This window comes from Aedes albopictus, chromosome 1 (genome assembly GCF_035046485.1).
Source record: "Aedes albopictus strain Foshan chromosome 1, AalbF5, whole genome shotgun sequence".
NCBI lineage: Eukaryota > Metazoa > Arthropoda > Insecta > Diptera > Culicidae > Aedes > Aedes albopictus.
The window spans coordinates 232,198,853-232,212,307 of NC_085136.1; the positions used below are offsets into that span (position 1 = coordinate 232,198,853).

Below are 13,455 nucleotides of genomic sequence, written 5' to 3' on the forward strand. Positions count from 1 at the left end.
TAGTGAAAACATCGATTTTGAAGTCGCCTGAGGACCACTCGAATCGTAAAGTTTTTTATATTCCAAATAAATTTATAAAATGTTTACTAGTAGCTCTTGTTAGCTCAGTATGGATATGGAGCATATATGAATGCGGAACAAATCTTATATTTTGTCGTTTTTCGTTGAGAAAATGTGAATTACCTTAAAGGTGACCCATCTTGCCCCGCCCTTTTTTCACGGCGCAAAATCGATCACTTTTTAAAACTGCTTGTTTAACATCATATTTTGTGTTTAATGATTTTTTTATCGACTTTTAGCATAGCTAACTAGTGTATTGAAGAGTAGCGGACGAATACAAACCAATACGATTTGTATTTACAAAGTTATGGTGATGCATCCTTAGGTGACCCATCTTGCCCCGCCCCACCCTACTCGATAAACGGCTGCAGACAGCTCCAACAGCTTCTGGCAGCAATTACTGTTGTTTATCTACAGGAGATTTTACAAACGGTGTTCTGAGTAGAGTTCGCGGTACTTACATTCTCTTGAAGCCGCAGGCTCAGTGCTCGCACTTCCTCGTTGGCGTTCTCGAGCTGGTGTGACACCTCCAGGTGAACCCGCCGCAGTGCCAACAGTTCCGACTGGATGGCGTAGCTGGTTTCCTCCTCTTCGGCACGGGACACTTGACCGCGCACTAGTCGATCGGCCAGTTCGGCACTTTCCGCCTCCAGCAACTCATTCCGTTTCTTCAACAATCGATTTTCGCTACGTAATCGCTGTTTGATTTAAAAATTTGGAGGTCAGAATCTTTCATATAAGTTTCAAAGATTCTAGATCTTACCCTTAGCTCAACCATCTCTTCCTGTTCCTTCTTTCGTAGATCAGCATATTCCTTCTCCATTTTCTTCATCTTTTTGGTGTTTATTTTCACCTGGAATGCTAGGTTGAACAGACCATCGCTATCCTGTTCTACTTTTTGGGGCAGCTCCTTTTGGAAATACTACAAGAGAAATAAAACTTCAACTCAACCTGTTCAACCAAAATTCCTTCCCGTGACTTACCTTCAGCATCGCTTCCATATCCAGCGATAATAGAGTGTCCTTGCCTATAAGCAACAGTGCGATTGCGACTTTGAAGATGAACTCCATGCCCTCCGACAGAAACACATCCATTATCCGACAACTTAGGGTGAGATTTAGAGCGGTCGTGTACAGTGTGAGGAACCAACTGGAAGCGTACATTGACGTTTGGAAACTCTTTACAAAAGAGAGATAGAGAAAAATCAATGTGAATATCGGCATTTCTGCCAAACGGATGACAAATACCTGGGACTGGAAGTGCAGATGCAATTCTGGAATTTGTTCCTGAACGATATTTTCTAGCTGGTACATGCAGAGACCCAGCTCTGCCATTGATGGTTTGAACATGTCCCGCATGCGGTACTGCTGCATGATTTGTACCAGCACAGAGAAGGCGTCTTCTTCGGGCATCTGAAACGTGAGAGAACATGGATAATTATGAAGGAAATTTAAACATGGAACATGAAGCAAGTGTTGAACGGAAATCAATTTCCTAACGCATTCTTTTAAGTTAGCGAGTATAAGTATAACTAAGATACATTTAGCTGTCATAAGTTTATTTAGGAAATTGTGAATATGTTCTTTTTAACGCTTTCTTTAAATTATCGATAAAGCAGGGAAAACTTCTGCTGCAGACCAAAAAACGGACTGATAAACTGCAAAGATTTTGAAGCCTAAAACCAGAAAATCTACCCCAATACCAGAGAATCATTCAAGTGATGTGCAAAAGGTTTACCAGAATATCACAGGGCAGCAAAGTCTTTTAGACAACAATCGTAAAAGTTTATCCAAAGCAGCTAAAAATTATTCAACATGGCAAGGAAGGCTTCTACAGCAGTTTTTTTTTTGATTAGGCATCTCTAGTACTGCTAGAAATGCTTCAGAAAGAAGGCTTGAATAAGTTTTCTCCATAAGAGCTAAAACAAAGAATCCTTTGAAAACAGTTAAGAAAAATGCTCCAGATAAGATAGTTGTGAAGGCTCTCCTACAGGGTTGCGAGAAATACAAGGAATTATCCGCTAAATATGGGATATATTTGACTATTTTTTTTTTCATGACAGTTTATCAGTCAATATCTATATTCTAGCTCTATAAAATAAAAATGAACATAGGGTATGTGTACCATTCCTTGGCCTAATTTGCAAGCCGCCTTGACAATTTTGACCATAACTCATGAATTAATAGCACTAAAAATAATATGTTGACCCTATTACACACTCTAGGCAATGCATGTTTCTAAAATTGAAAGTAAACTTACGTAAATATTCAAGAATTTACTTAATTAAGCTGAAAAGATTCGATGCGATGGTATGCAACGTTGGTCTATGGTACAAAAATTGGCCTATTAGTGGATACAACGTTGGCCTATTGCTTTCCATGCACTAGAACCACTTATTATCTTATTTTTTTATATTTCTGCTGAAGTATTATCTCTGTTTGTTCACCAATCTTACTTTTAAATTACATTTTCGGAGCCAAATTTTCAAAAAACTATAAATAAATCACTTTAATAAAAGTTCTTTCATAATCTAGTAACGAAAACAACGCAACCCTATTATTGTGTTATATTTGTACAGTCACCGTACACAAAATCTTTCTTCCTGTTCATTCTTTCTGGTTCTTACGCAAGAAATGTTGTTGACGCCTTTTTATCGTTGTTTTTGACGTCACTTTACTGCTGGGCCAAGATTTGGGTACATAGTGAAAAAAATGTCCTCAATATTCGGCCCACATTCAATTTGTAAAATAGTTATTATTCGTTGAAAACAAATACACAAGTTCAAAATAGCGTCTTTAACCGTCGCATCAAATGTTCAGTTATTGAAAAGTCAATTCGAAATGTTCCAGAATCATGCCATTTATGATCATGTGTATAGACTACCCACTAAGCCGAAGAATCATGGCGTCTACAAAAGTTAAACAAAGTGACATTTTCATTCAATTTTAATGCTCTAAAGTGCTAAAATTTAAACGACATGTTACAGTTGTTTGGCGCATAGCTTTTCCGATATCCAGTTATGAGTGTTTGTTTGAGTTTTTGGTTTACATTGAGATAGGCCGAACGAGGGGGCTATGCCAACGAAGCATCCCGATACCCTATTTGATTTTTAACATGTGATATTTAATGCAAGCCAAAAAAATGGGTATCTATAAACTGCGCGCCCTAAGTGTAGAATAAGCGTGAAGTTAAAATACACATAAATAAAAACAAAAAAAAAAACTGCATGCCCAATGGTCATAAGACACAATGGCTAAAATAGTAAAAAAATAGCTTCAATTCGATGAAAAACCAGGCCATACTAATCCAGAGCCATGTAGTTTTACATACTAGATGAAATAAGCACTTACATATATATGATGATATTGTAAAGAGAACTTAAAAAATATCAGATATGGAATTTAGCAACCTGTATACTTTTTAGTGGTTTGAAAATTCTGATTGTCTTCAGCTTCAGGCGCCGTTTTGTTAAGGTGAGTGACCAAAATGGGATTTTTTTAAATAACTTTTCGGAAAATTAGCCTGTTAGAGATCATGGAACGTTAAAACATAGATTGGTTAACGTCAAATGGACGAAAATGAAGCTTGAAGTTGAAAAACACTTTCGCATTTTTTTTTTTCCTGCCGCATACTGTATTGTAACACGAAAGCTTGACTCAGGAAAATTTAAAATCTCTACAAGGTACACTACTTCTTCTGAATAGCTAAAATTACAACATATTGACCGCATTAAAGAGCGCAGAAAAGCCTTCCCTGGCAGAACATCGCTTTATGAACATCGTTGCACGCTAATCGACTTTTACACTTAGGCTATGTCTTCTGAAGCAGCTTACCGTGTTTGAATTGCTTGCAACCAACATCGACAACAACTTTGTGTAGTCATTATCTGTAACAGATCCATCTTCCGGTATACAGAGTTATGATAAATTCAAACACTGGCCGCGTTCTTAGGGACGCGGACTGCTACAGGGTGGCCAATACTTCTAAGGGCGATTGAAACGCCACTGTATACATAGCCTCACAAAATCATGAAGTTTGATATCCATATCGGCATGTTTCCGTTCAATCAAAGATTTGAACATGGGCCGAGTCTCATTGAGCCGGTCTTGCAAAAATGACCATATATCAGCGAATTCTTGATGGTCTTCCAATCTATTTGCACCATTAGCTGGGGAATCAAATCAAGTTTTTAGGAAAAATATAAAAGTAAAAGAAAATATACGTCAAACAAAATGGCGCACTGCGGAAAAATGCATTTTTGGCATAGCCCTGCTGAAAAATCCGGAACATCTCCAGTATCTGTACATTGTTTATACATCTTGATGAATTTCCCCACTATTGTTCAAAAGCGGTTTATTTTGCACAATGTTACATCAGATTGAACTTTGACAAAAAATAGCCTATCCAATACATTTTGGCCACCCCCTGTACATTACATAAACAATGATATTTATTGGAAGGATAAAACTAAAAGATCAATAGACATTCTAAGATACCTCCATGATACAAGAAAAACATAAATAAAGTACACATAGAATCCCTAGGATATGAAATTCCGTGAAATGATTTTCTGCAGAGAGACTTCCCTACCAGCATATCAAGGAAGATCCCCCAAATTGTTTTCCTAATGCTTTACTACAAAAACAAATTAATGAGAAAAACAATATGAACTCACCTGCATCAACAGCAACCCCACGATGAATCCGGACCCCTGACAATAGCCAACCTCTCGGTCGTGTAGCGAGTATGCCTTCATCACGTTGAAGAGCGCTTCCTGCCCAAGGCCGTCCTTCTCCTTGAAGAAGTCATGTTCCGGATAGGTGCGCGCAATGTCCCTCCGTATAACTTTCTCGCAGGCGCTGGTCGCCTTAATGTACTCAGCGTACTGTTTCTTGTCGGTCTCGGTGGCTCCACACAGCAGCTGCCACACGATGGCCCGGAAGTGATGTGGAATGCCCTTCCGGACAAGTTCCTTTACCGTGGGCGCTTTGCGCTTCTGGCCGGCTTCCCAATCGGCGACGATGCCAGCCCATGTCGACCAGATGTCCTCTTCGCCCACCGAGGACGCGCCCGAATTGAGCGATATCTGACTGGTGTCGGAGCTCTTCCGACTGTGGGCAGAACTTTGCAGAGAGTTTAGACTCTTGGAGTCACTCTCGATCAGCTTGTTGGCGGCCTCCAGTTTTGCTAGCAGAGAGAGTTCAGAACTTGGTAGAGATTCGGTCATATCCTGGGGCTGGGGACTTGGGTGGTGGTGGTTAGTGCGCAGATTATTGCTGTCCGATTCCGACACCGTCAAGGTCATTACTACTAGCTACAATTTTGGGGCGCAAAGGGGGTACACGAGCAGTATACACGGACGCGCGCGATCACACGTTGGATTTCAGTGAAGCATCAAAGCCGGGTGGGATGAGGGGTAGGTTTTGATACGTTTCCCTTTCAGAAAGGAAGTTGCGATTGGGATGGTAAAAAGTAGTTCTCACGTACACGGAGGTGTAGTATGTTTCGATTGAAATGGAAGATGAAGGGGGATGTACTAACACAGATACAAACAAGGCAAGGTCTAATAGACTTTTGCACTCATTTCTTGCACAATGAACTTAAAAACCTATAAATAATTATCGCATCTGGTAAACTGCTACAGCAGTAGCCAGCAGTATCACCCATAAATGATACCAACATGAAAGACTTCGATAACAGTTACATAAATAATAAATAGAACATCTTTAAATATCTGACTTAAAAATAGAATGTATATGAAAAACAAAATAATACTTTTGGCTTGAGCCTAAAATACGTAGCAAAGCACCTAAGAGGCAGTAACTAAATAACTAATAAGCAGTACAAGATGCACGTGGAAGGAAAGTACGAAATAAATAATACCGGTTGATAATACGAAAGCAACAACAGAGACACCACCCACTTGAGAGTTATGGGAGTGCGTGGGCGCGGAATGAGAGATGCACGCGAGTAGTAGCAGCGGATAGTGTGAATGGTAAACGCGAACTGAGCACAATTGTTGTGTAAGTATGCAGCTGGTAGGCCCTTTTCCGCCGCTTTTTATGCACTTTTTGCTTCAATTTGTGCAAGCCTTCTCTAACCATGCATTGCACATAAATGGGCGGGACAAGTACGAATGTTTGTGCTCCTAAACAATGCCGCTGATGTTGTTTGGCCGGTAAGAGTGGAGGATTTAAGTGATTCGCGAATACTTTTAGGTTTCTAGCAGAGATTCAGGAGATTTGTTTCTATTTTCAGCTATTGTTCCATGCGTGAGGGTGAGTGGATTCGTGGTGTGTTCTATGCTTTAATCGAGATTTTGTGTGCCTTGTCAGTCGAAGGGCTTAGAATTATGATGGCCAAAGTAGGTGATGCACTGAGTTCATTTCGTTTTGCTGCGAGGTGTGGCGAAGAGAGCACGCGTTAATCCTTTTACGATATACTGCTGCAGGAGTTTGTTGCAGTTGCCGTTGATGCTTCAGATGTGGTTACCCACTTGTGCAATCCATTCAGTGTGATGTTTGTTTTTTTGCTACAGGAGAGACAAAAGATAGAATAAAAAGTGTTAGCCATTTGGTAAGTGGTAATAATAATTATGATGGTTATTTGAATTGCCGAATGAATACTTTGAGTTGGTGTTATGGAATTTCATCGTCAAATTGAGCAGGATCCGTTGAAGCAATTATTCGTTCTTAGCATTATCTGCCGTGCCCATGCATGAGCATGTACAGGGGATACTCAAAATAACTGGGACAGGTAAAATTTTCACTTGTCATAAAATGTTCAACTAGCTGTAACTTTTCGAATGGGGCATCAATTATTCTCAAATTTTTACTGTAAGTTCATCAACTAGTTGTGTGTCAGAGGTCCAATTTTGGAAAGGTTCGGGCTATTCTACACGAAGTTAAAAATATTCTAGAAAAAGGTATAATTATCCGATAGCCAAATTTGAGCTGTTATATCTCCGAATTCACTGAACCGATTGCAATGAAATTTTGATCATTTATGACTAATATAATGAACTTTGAAAAACCTTTGACCTTATTTGAAATTATTATTATTATTATAAATTATTATTAAGAAAAAAAGTTATAACGATTTCATTTATTCTATGTTTTTTTTTACTAAATTTATCTATTTTTCATATGCATCCCATTACTTTCTCAATGTAATGCCGGCCATTTGGTTGCTTTCTTTCAAAACATAAATATATTCAAGTCAATTAGAAGGAATTAAAATGAACTATAATGACTATCTTGAATTTTGAAACGATGATGAAGTTTTGGATAAATTGGCGTTATATTAGGAAAATAATCTAATCGTTATAATTTTCTTTCTTGTGAAAATTTTTAAGTTAAGTCAAAAGTTTTTAATAGCTAATTATATTAGTCATAAATGATCAAAATTTCATTGCATTCGGTTTATGGAATCCGGAGATATAACAGCTCAAAGTAGGCTATCGGATAATTATACCTTTTTCTTGAATATTTTTAACTTCGTGTAGAATAGCCCGAACCTTTCCAAAATTGGACCTCTGATACACAACTAGTTGATGAACTTACAGTAAAAATTTGAGAATATTTAATGTCCCATTCGAAAAGTTACAGCTTGTTGAACATTTTTTGACAAGTGAAAATTTTACCTGTCCCAGTTATTTTGAGTATCCCCTGTACATTTGCAATTGTTAATAGTTTATTATAATTTCTTTCATTTAGTAGATTTATTTGGTGAAATACCTAATAAACGAAATATAAAAGCAATTAAGAAATTATTCAGGATCATCGTGCCATAATCACAATGTTAATTTTTAAATTTAAATGTCTGTTAGAACAATAAACGTGATTTCAGAAATCCTTTACTGATCAACATCAACCAAAACTCATTGGCGTGAATGATTTTTCTCACTAAACAGAAAAAATGAAACATTCAGATTCAATAATAAATTGTATTGCGGAGTTACCCAATTTTAGGTTGAAAACTTCTATGATGAAGCTAATAGAAAAAAAAAATAAAAAATAAAATATAATTAAAAAGATTACCTCAAAGAGAACTACACACACTGGACATTGGAACATCAAATAGTCACATACAAACTATGCCCAACGTCATTGATGATTTTATTGCCTATCGCTAGTCAGTTTGGCGCCCACGCATATTCGGAACCGACATATTATCGAACTTAAATGAATCTAAAATTTTCTATAGTATTCTTACTAACGTACTTCTTACTACTTCAGTTTATGCGTAATTAGAACATTTATCACCACTAGACCTACCGTATGCGTGATAATGTTTGCACCATCGTACAAATAAGGTACCCATATCACCTGTACACACAATGTCTTGGTTTTTATTGCATGTACGTAAGCTCTAACTCATATCACAGTAGGTTGCGGGTAAAAAAATACGATTTCTTAAGTTTAAAATTTGCACCATGTAGGGGTAGCAGGGGTAGTCGGGACTTGTCCACGCGCAAATGTTAAAAAAGACATTTCAGGAGTGTTCAGGAGAACCGTAAAACAGTCTTAGACCGAAAAAAAGCAAGGGCAACTATTCCCGAAGGTGTCCACTGGTCGTCCAAGGTTAACATGGATTAAGAAAGCTATCGCTGCCACCAAAAATAAGATTTGGGTGAATTATATGCGCTCAATGAGAAAAATGGCAAAGAAACGCGAAATCAGCGACTTAACGGCATGGCATATCGAAAAGGAAAATTACGGTGGCCTTTATGATCCTTCGACCATAGAAAAAAAACTTACATTATTACCAATGGCATCCAGGAGCTACGAGTAGCGCCATATAAGAAAGTCTTGAATTTGCCCGAACGCAACCTCCGTTTTTTTCGATTTCCGAAAAACTATCGATTCGTACCAAATTCCAGAATCAATAGTTATTATAACTTTTGTTTGTGTGCCAATGTCTACATCATTATGCAATGTCAAAATAAAAAAATAAATTCAAAAATTGTTAATCTTGACTTTGACACTACCACGGATACTTTTCGACATTTGCGCGTGGACAAATCACGAGCTAGGTTGCCACTTAGTCATTATGCAAGTGTAAAACTAAAAAAATCAACACTTTTTATTCACAGCCTACTAGGATATGAGTAATAGCTTAAATGCCAGCAAATAAAACCAATACATTGTCTTCACAAGTCAAACTGGAATTTTATTTGACGATGGTGCAAACATTATCACGCATACGGTAGACCCACTCCCACCCTCACGTAACAACTTTTGTATGAAAATTCTAAAATTTTGTATAAAGCGTAACACAGCGCTTGATATCCTCCCCTTCCCCTTAGCTTTACGTAATATTTAAACGAGCCCTAGATACGAGGAAGTAACATTCAACTGCCCCGGTCCTTTCGTGACATGACTGCTTCCGCCAGTATCTATCTACATCGTTTCGGTCATGCGGGTACTCACGAATGTTCGATTTGTGCTGGCTTAGAGCAAACGGCCATTGTTTCGCGCTAAAAATCGTTGCCGTTCAATCAGTTCGTAATCTTTCATTTTCGGTACCTGTAACGGTTTTTGGATTTCAAGAACAGTAGATTGTTGGCCTAAGGTCCACGGTGTGTTGAAACAGGATTATTATCGCACTTTCATGAACCTAAAATATTTTTTCGTTATAAGTTAGCCTTAGCTGTATATATTAAGATTCTGGAGGTTAAAAAATCTTTCATCGGGGAAAATTAAAATAAATTCGATTTTAGTAGTTTACCACTTTTCCCATATGATATGGTATTACGCAAATCTGGTGAACCTAAACTCCGCTAGAAAAAGTCCCCTTTCTATTAATAAATTTGAAACCATTCAGAGAGAAACGAATGTAAACGTCTTGACAACGAGTTTAAATTTGTTTGGCGTTTGTTTCATGTGTCCAGCCCACTACAGACTGCCGAAAGTCATAAATCATAAAAGTCTACATTTCTTCTATTTAATGGAGGTAAACTAATACTTCCCATAAGTGCGACTCATACATTTGAGGAAGCGCTATACACCTGTGACTCATACCATTTGCAGCACATACCCTTCATGTGCTAATTTGCCTGAAATGGCGGGTATTTGTTGCACATACTTTGCATGTCAAACCACATCCACATGGATACTTGCCAAAAAGTATTAGTCGACTATACTGAGCGTGCATGACTCATTTGTAAAAGTTCAGCCTCTGATCTGTTGAGGACTTTAGTCCATACAAAATCTTAAAATTTTCAAAACCTTTTTTTTCTTGTTACTTCTAAAATGATACCTCTGGGTTAAGTGTGCTGCGAGTCTCAAATAAAAAAAAGTTGACGAACATACATAAGATTGGCGTTGTCATATTATGTTAATGCATTCAAAAATGGTTATTTAAGATTTGGTTTAAAATAAGGCACACTGGCCAAGTTAAAACGGGTGGGGTAAGAAGAAACACCGGGTTAACGTGATATTATCTAGTCATGATAAGCAATTTGAATGTCACATCAGTTTTTTTAATCAATCATTTGGTCAAGGAATATTATACAAATTGTATTGACATTTTTTTTTAAACATCACAAGTTTTTATAAAGAATTTACCGAACGCATGCTTAATATATGTCAATGTGAATGACATCTTATAGTATAAGCCTAAAATATATTGGAAACATATCAATTTGCAAGTAATCTGATGAATTTCAATTATGGTAGTCTCGTGCAGTGATTTTTTTTCTATGTTCGTCTGGGTTATCTGTAGTTTTATTTTATAAGACACTTTGGCCTTGACAAAAACTTCATGCATTTTAATGGTTTCAATGTTATTACTGCATAAAATAAAGTTTCTTTTTCCTAAGCAAAATCCCTTCATTTTTGTAAAGTGAGTTTGACAACAGATTCAGTATGGGGAGAAATGTCACTTGTCCTTGCAGAGCGTGATAAAAACGAACGTGATAAAAAGACACCCGTACACTCGATTCCTTCCAACCATATTTTATGTGTTACAATTATTTAGCAATCTAAATCTGTCCAATGATTCCGAAATGAAGCATAAAATAACTAATAAAAGTTCTTAAAAGGTTGTATTGAAGACTCAAATTGCGTCAATCTTGCCTAACTTTACACATCACTGTTGTTGTTTATTTTTTTGACATTCCCAGAACATTGATGTCTTCTTAATATTGTTCTACATTTTCAATTTTCATTTTATCTGAGATTTAGTTAAAATTGTTCTCAGCATAAACAACAATGGACATATCTAAAACTAAGTAAAAAAGAAAATAGAGTTTGGGACTGTTCCTTTTAATTGCACTACGATTTTGCATTCTTTGATAGATACGTATTTCAACCTCAACTGTTAGGTCATATTAAGTGTCTCGTATTTAATCCGATATTCTGTTTACGTACATGTATTCCGCTAACATGCCCAGGTTCATCATCGTCAAATCTAAAACTATTTCAATCAAACATATGCTTACCTTAAAGTACATGTATCAAGGGCGTGTGCCGAAAGAGTAATCAAAAGCTATTCTCTAAAGGCTGATTTCTTCACCTCGGATTAACCGGTAAACCAAGCTTACCCATATAGTTAAACCTTGTTTAACGCTTAAGCCAGGGTGAAAAAATCGGTCCAACATGCAAACAAAAGTATTCATAGGATGAATTTTCACATGTTAGTAAAACATCGAGCCCTGCAAGATCAGAGCACAATATACATGAAAGTTCTATTATATTCGAAGAGTTATAAGTATTTCTGCTAAACTAGCTCAAAACAAGTGGGGGGTGTAACCATAAGATTTTATTAGAAAAACGAATGTTCAAATTTTCGATTTTTTCTAGATGCATGTATGGGACAATATGGGGCACTGTGAATGGAGACCATTGATTTTTAGGGTACCCATTTACCGTGCCTTTTTGTTTCAATTAAAAAGTACGAGTAATCGTACATTCTTGTTAAACTTACTTCGGTAATGCAAAATACGTACCTGATATGTGAATTTAATTGCTTCTTGGTGAAATAAAAACGTTACTACATATTTTTTTATCTGTATTAACGAGATTTTTAGCCCTAGGCTAGTTCATCTCGGGACCCACGCTTTACTTCCCTTCCGAAGGAAGAACTCACATTTTGCGAGTTTGTCGGGAGTGGGATTCGATCCCAGGTCCTCGGCGTGATAGTCACGTGCTTTAACCACCACACCAGGTCCGCTCCCGCGTTACTACATTTAGTTTATCGTTTAAATCACCTTAGCGCAGTTTTCGTTTTTTCACTATGAATGCAGTGAACGAGCAGAAACCCGCTTCATGTATACACACTTTAGTGTCAAAATGATACTTTTAAATGTTTCTAATGAGCGTTTTGACATGGTAACAATACATTAGTGTTGTATTGGTGAAATTGAAGGGAAATTGTCATATCATTCAATCATAATATGGAAATAATGAAAAAATATTCGAAGGCACACGGCGAATGGAGCCCCCACGGTGAATGGCGCCTTGACGGTACCCTAGGTAAAGTAAGACAAAACATTGTTTTTTAGTACATGTAAGGGAATAATATCAATAATGAAATCCCAATGCTTTGCCTCAACATTTATAATGCAAATTTTTAGGATTTAATAAACGTTTCAAACTAGATCGAAAGTTTGTTTTCGTTAAGTTGTGATGTGTTTATGGTTCTATGAAGCAATGACGGCACTATTTTAAAACAATGTATATATATGTATGAACCAGAAACAATCTTTATCAACAGTGTCGATGTCAGGAGATGTCTTTGGATAATATTATATTCGAAAACTTCGAAATACTAAAGTGTCCAAAGTAGCCCCGCATTTCAAAAGAATTCTCTTACGACAGAAAGCCTGTGTTTTTTGAATGTATGACAAAAACTATTACCCACCATATAGCAAATTGTCTACAATTGATTAATCACAGTAAATACTCATAGTTTTCGGGGCAAACAATGTTTTCGTTGTAACTCTAGCCTTGGCTTTATTTATTCTGTGCACCAGTGACCTGAATATTGTACCAATAGTTCAAGAACACTCCAGTATTAATGACGGCTGTCGATTACCCCTTTAGTATTACTATGACCCTCGATATCAGAAATATACATTCGAATGTGGTTGTCACATGTTATGGCGTCTACTAAAACATCAGATTCATAAAAAATGCATGTAATGTTCTTCTTATCAACAACCTAAAATTGTCTGCACCGAAACATTAATAAGGTCAAACAAACTCAGCACGTGTCACCGCACCCGAATGCGAGAAACCAGACCGTATAAACGTATAAAATTTATTGAATGGAGCGGCCGCGTGTATGATGGTGACGACAACCACCTTCCACGAACGAATGTGAGGTTCATGGCGCTACAAATATACCTGCCAAGGTTCTCGTTCTAGCTGACTGCTTCAGCACACACCTTTC

General features: G+C 37.2%; 1 protein-coding gene across 3 annotated transcripts in view; it reads right to left on the reverse strand.

The window, feature by feature from the left end:
* Positions 1-521: 521 nt before the first annotated feature.
* The window catches only part of LOC109399932 (ecotropic viral integration site 5 ortholog), a gene marked incomplete at its 3' end in the record, with an annotated part of 92,260 nt that continues 79,326 nt past the window's right edge, over positions 522-13,455 (reverse strand). For all 3 annotated transcript variants that reach the window (XM_062846411.1, XM_062846409.1, XM_062846410.1), the window contains 5 exon segments: positions 522-758; positions 824-982; positions 1,044-1,238; positions 1,308-1,472; positions 4,736-6,592. In XM_062846411.1, coding sequence (XP_062702395.1) covers positions 522-758; positions 824-982; positions 1,044-1,238; positions 1,308-1,472; positions 4,736-5,365 — 1,386 coding nt within the window.